Source organism: Elephantulus edwardii, unplaced genomic scaffold (genome assembly GCF_000299155.1).
Source record: "Elephantulus edwardii isolate Elephantulus edwardi_28Jun2011 unplaced genomic scaffold, EleEdw1.0 scaffold00006, whole genome shotgun sequence".
Classification (NCBI taxonomy): Eukaryota; Metazoa; Chordata; class Mammalia; order Macroscelidea; family Macroscelididae; genus Elephantulus; species Elephantulus edwardii.
Window position 1 is genome coordinate 4,166,787 of NW_006399756.1, and position 5,403 is coordinate 4,172,189.

At 52.5% G+C, this 5,403-nt stretch overlaps 1 protein-coding gene across 1 annotated transcript in view; it reads left to right on the plus strand.

Moving 5' to 3' along the window:
- Window positions 1-5,196, plus strand: part of MKI67 (marker of proliferation Ki-67) — a 21,980-nt gene extending 16,784 nt beyond the window's left edge. Inside the window, exons 14-15 of the mRNA XM_006880126.1 lie at window positions 2,078-2,803; window positions 4,201-5,196. Of these exons, the coding sequence (XP_006880188.1) occupies window positions 2,078-2,803; window positions 4,201-5,196 (1,722 nt within the window). The remainder of the gene's footprint in view (window positions 1-2,077; window positions 2,804-4,200) is intronic.
- The last annotated feature ends 207 nt before the right edge of the window (window positions 5,197-5,403 follow it).

A 5,403-nucleotide genomic window follows, 5' to 3' on the forward strand; every position in this document is an offset into this window, starting at 1 on the left:
TGCCAGTCCAGAGGTGGAAGACCTGTCTGGAGGGAATGATGGTGTGCTCACACCAAAACCATCTGAGGAGTCTGTATGTGATGAAGTTCATGAGACAATCCAGAACACCCTAAAACCCACACCTAAGTCCGGAAGAACCCCAAGAATGTCCCTGAGACTGCTGAGAAGCCTCAAAGCCAGTCCAGAGGTCATGGAAGACCTGTCTGGAGGGAATGATAGTGTGCTCACACCAAAACCACCAGATGAGTCAGTGAAAGATGAAGAAATTCACCAGATAGTACAGACAGCTCCAGACAACACCCCCAAGACAGGAAGAACCCCAAGAAAGTCCCTAAGACTGCTGAGAGACCTTGGTGCAAGTCCTGAGGTCACGGTCAAGCTGTCTCCTATGCCAGCACCAGAATCTCTCGAGAAGTCAGGCAGTAATGAAGCCCACAGAGAGATTCCGAAAACTCCACAGCACACCCCACAGTCAGGACGACGTCCACAAGTTCAGGAAAGCCTCATTGCAAGCCCAGAGCTGGTGCAAGACCTGGCCAGCCCGAAGGGTCAGTCATTACAACTAGAACCCCGACGGAAGTCAAGAAATAGTTCTGTCCTCAGGGAAATTCAGAAAACGCCAAACCACAGCAGCTTAGAGTTGGGGGACGCCCCACGGATGTCCCTGGGACTGCTGAGAGACACTAGTGCAAGTCCAGAGGTCACAGAAGACCTGCCTGCAGTGAGTGGTGGTGTATTAGCACTGAAACAAGCTGAGGAGTCAGCATGTGATGAGGAAGTCCAGAGAATGACCCAGAGAATGTCAAAGCATATGCCCAAGTCAGGGAGAACAAGCAGGTCCCTGAGACAGCGGAGAAGCACTGATGTGAGTTCAGAACATGAAGAACCAATTGGAGTGAATGATCAGAAGTCAGCACCAAAATCACCAAGGGAGTCAATATCTGAGGAAGACGTTCATAGAATAATCCAGAAAATGCCACAGCACACACCAACGCCAGGGGGACCTCAGAGACTGTCTCCATGCGTGTGGGCAAACCACATAGCAGGCCCAGAACTAATGGACAATCTGGCTGGCCTGAGAGACCAAACCTCACTGACTCCACGGCGAGAATCAAGAAGTAGCTCAGGCCACAGAGTGAATCCAGCAGCTCCAGAACACGCACCAGCATCAGGGGAGGCTTCACAGGCACCTGCCAGGCTTCTGAGAGATGCTGGTGCGAGTCCACAGGGTGGGGAAGACCTGTCTGCAGTGAATGATTGTGTGCTTACACCAAAGCAACCTATGGAGTTAGTGAGTGATGAAGTTCACCAAACAATCCAGAAAACATCAACACACGCACCCAAGGCACGAGCAACACCCACAATGTCCTCAAGACGGCTCAGAAGCCTTACTGCAAGTCCAGAGAACAGGGGAAGCCTGTCTGGAATGAGTGATGTCATACCATCACCAGAACCTCTACAGAGGTCAGGAAGTGGTACCGTATATGGAGAGATTGAGAAAACTCCAGAGCCCACACCCAAGTCAGGGAAGGCCCTAAGAAGGTCCTTGAGAATGCTGAAAGACGTTAACACAAGCCCCGAGATCACAGAAGACCTAGCTGGAATGATGGATGGTGTGTCAGAACCAAAACCAGAGTCAGTAAGTGCTGAAGTCCACCAGACAGTACAGACAGCACCAGACAACACCCTCAAGACAGGAAGAACCCCAAGAAAGTCCCCGAGACTGCTGAGAGACCTAAGTGCAAGTCCTGAGGTCATGGATGAGCTGTCTCCTACGCCAGCACCAGAGTCTCTCCAGAAGTTAGGCCCTGGTGAAGCCCATGGAGAGATTCCAAAAACTCCACAGAACACCCCACAGTCAGGGGCAACTCCAAGAATGTCCCTCAGACGGCTGAGAGACTTTAGTGCAAGCCCAGAGCATGTGGGAGGCCTGTCTGGAATAAATGATCAAATGCAAACCCCAGAATCCATAAAATTGATGAGTGATGAAGAAATCCACAGAAGAAACCAGCAATGCACACCTAAGACAGGAGCTCCGAGAGCACCCCTGTCTCCCCTGGGCACCATTTGTGCACAGCCAGGTGGTGTGGACCTGTGTGAGCTGAATGACAGCATGCCAACACCCAGACCACCTGAGGAGTCAGTGATGCAGGAGGATGTCTCACAGACAACACGGGCGACACCAAGACGCTTGCACAAGTTAACTCCAAGTCCACAAATGTCCTCAAGACCATGCCAGCTCCCTAAAGCTGGCCCAGAGTTTGTGCATACACCCGAGGAGTCAGATAAAGAAGTGGCAAGGGAGATCCCAGAACCCATAAAACCTACAGGCACGTCACAGAAGTCACCTTTCAAAATAAAGCCCGAAATAGTGGAAGCTGTGTCGCTGAACATCTCACAAACACCACCTGCAGTCGTCAACCCAGAGTACCAGGCAGTTGACACCAAGCTCGAGACTGCTTCTGGGGAGACACAAGAGCCCCTCACAGACCGCAGAATGCGTCAGAGACGCTCTCTCAATATGCCAGCCCCAGTGGAAGAGCCAACAGGTACAAAGACCCGAGGGAGAGCCCGGAAGCGGTCATATGAATGGGAAGAAAATCTGACGGGCCTTAAGTGGCTCATGAAGACACCTGGAGGCCACCCAGAAGGAGAAGGAGATCCAGGAATCCTCAGTGCAGAACAGGAAAGCCACCCGCCTGAGAAAACAGAGTGTCCAATGGCGGACCCTGTGCCACAACTGCCATGCGACGTGGCCCCAACCACGTGTGACGAAGCGTCCGAGCCCGTGACTGAAATGAAGGTAAGAGCCATTAACTGGAAATGCCATCTTCACAGTATGTTTTCAGTCTCTGTGTCATCAAGGCTGGAGCATGCTTGGTTAGCTGGGTTCTGTCTTCATCGCTGTCCAGGTGAGCTAGAGAGACTAGGCTAATACAGTGAAAGGCTGAGCCAATGTCTACATGTAAGGATGGTTCTCAGGAAGTGAAAGAATTCTGTTCCTCTTAGAATGTGGGTAACTCTTCCGAGGAAAGGTGGGCAGGTCAATTCTGTGTTTGCCCTGATATTAGTAATTGACCAGAAATCATTTCATGATGGTCTCTGATTTACCCACCAGAACTCCATGACTAGGGGTTAGACACATTTGTCAGAGCTCTGCATTGAGAGAAGTTTGACCAAATTCCAGATGCAGGAATTTCCTGTATGACATTAGAAGTGAATGAATTCACTAGGAATGTATGTACTGGCAGCCTAAGGGGGCATTTTAAGTAAATGGCTACAGTCAGAGTTTGTGTCTGTATATTCACACTGGCCTCCACTCACGATGGGAATTGTGGGCATCTTCTGATTTTTTTTTTTAGGATGGACCGGTTTCCAGTCAAGCAGACTCCAGCAATTCTTGTGAAGACAGTGAGTAGAAACCATTACTTCCATGTCCCTTTCCCAGTCCTTGTCACACCTGAGAGTTTGTTTGGATAGTCAGAATTTTGTTTTCTTGGGACTGTATAAAAGTCCAAAGTATAGACTGTTGCTGCATTGTGTTACTATTTCAGAGCTACCGTCTTTCTCAGTAGTTCTCAGTGTAAAACCTCCAGCCATCCAGTTAGATTCCACCACGGTGACCATGAGGGTCAGGTTAGGGCTCCCACAGGCTTTCTAAAGCTGTCACATTTACAAAAGCGGAGTGCTTCTTCTCTGGAGGGCCGGCTGGGTTTGAACTGCTAACCGCAGCCCACCAGGGCTCCTGTAGGCCCTGGTAGATGCTGTCCTGCATTTCCTATTGACTCACAAGCCCTATGAGTACACAGCTGGGTGGATTCTGGGAGAGATTTGCTGAGCTTAAAACTTACTGTTATGAAAAGGTCAGTTCCTCTTCCTGGTATATGCTCTAAATGACCGTATGAATGTGTACTAGTAAATGCACACATGTAAACAGACCTGTTTCTAAATCTCCTTTATGTTACAGAGTCCCAGATGAATGCCTCTGAAAAATTTCAGTCTGCAGACGGTGGTACAAATCAGAGGACAAGACTCACCCTCAGAAACAAAATGGGTGGACACTTGAAAGAATCGGAACATTTGCTTCATCAAACAGAGAAGAGCATCCAGGCAGAAAAGCCAGGTTCCCAGGCCCCTTCCAGACGCCGCTGCAGAGCGGGAAGGGCAGTGCAAGAGTCTCAACCACTCCCTCGCCCAGAGACAGCGCATGGCCGTCCAGAGGGGAAGCAGGCCCTCCGGAGCTCCCGGCGGAAAGCCGCAGAGGGTGAAGTCACAGAAGACGCTTTGAGATCCAGGGGACAGAGTGAAAGTGCTGCAGAGGTGCTGGAAGCTGCTCGTTTGGCCAGCTCAGTCAAAGATGAGAGGCCAGAGGGGAGTGAGCAGGGAGAGACCCCACCTGCACAGGAGGAGAAGGCAGCTCTGCGGGGCAGGAAGAGAGTGTGCACCGTCGAGCTACTTCCTGGCTCGACCCATCTGTCCTCTGTGAAGGCAGAACAGCACGGTGCTTCATCCAGCCCAGCAGCCAGCAAAGCCATAAGCAAGGAAGAGAAAGCCAGGCCAGAGTCCTTGGATGCAGTCTCCACCCAGAGGCCTGTCCCCCGAGCACTGAGATCCAGACGAGGGCCTGGCCCCGGGCGTCCACCCAGCCCATTAAGGACCCCCGAGGCCAACCCTGGAGAGACTGGGAGGACGCGGAGGAAGGGTCCTCGCGAAGAGCTGGAAAAGCAGGGACAAGAGGGAAGTGTGAAGATGAGGCAGCGTCGTGGCAAAGAGCCACAGCACTCCCCGTCTCTGCCCGCCATATGCGAAGAAGACACCACAGACCAGGATGTGGATGAGGAGAGAAAGCTGCCTAGCCATCCAGGCCCTGCTCAGGAAGGCAGAAGGCCGAGGTTGAGACACGGGACTGGGGTGCATGCAGACCCAGAGGATCACATGAATGGAGCCGCTGCCAGTGAATCTAAACATACAGAGGAAACCCCCACACAGAGACCTGTTGAGACCTGCCACCAGCAGACACTAGCAATGGCCGAGGCAGTGCCCCATCAGCGGCCCAGAAGGCGAGCCAGGGGGCCCGACATCCCCTCCACGAAGCCAGAGGCCAATCCTGAGTCTGGTGCAGGCCTGGTACCAGTCACCACCACCAGGACACAGAGGACCAACCCCGAGCCCAGCACAGAGATGGCATGCCTGTGACCAGGAGACGAAAGGCTGACCCTGAGCCCAGTGCAGACCAGGGACCTGTCACCAGCACAAGGAAGGGAAGGGCCGAGCGCAGCACAGAGGTGGTACCTGTGGCCACTACCAGGAGACGAAAGGCTGACCCTGAGCCCAGTGCAGACCAGGGGCCTCTGGCTACCACTAGGGGCCGAAAGGCTGATACTGAGCCCAGCACAGAAATGG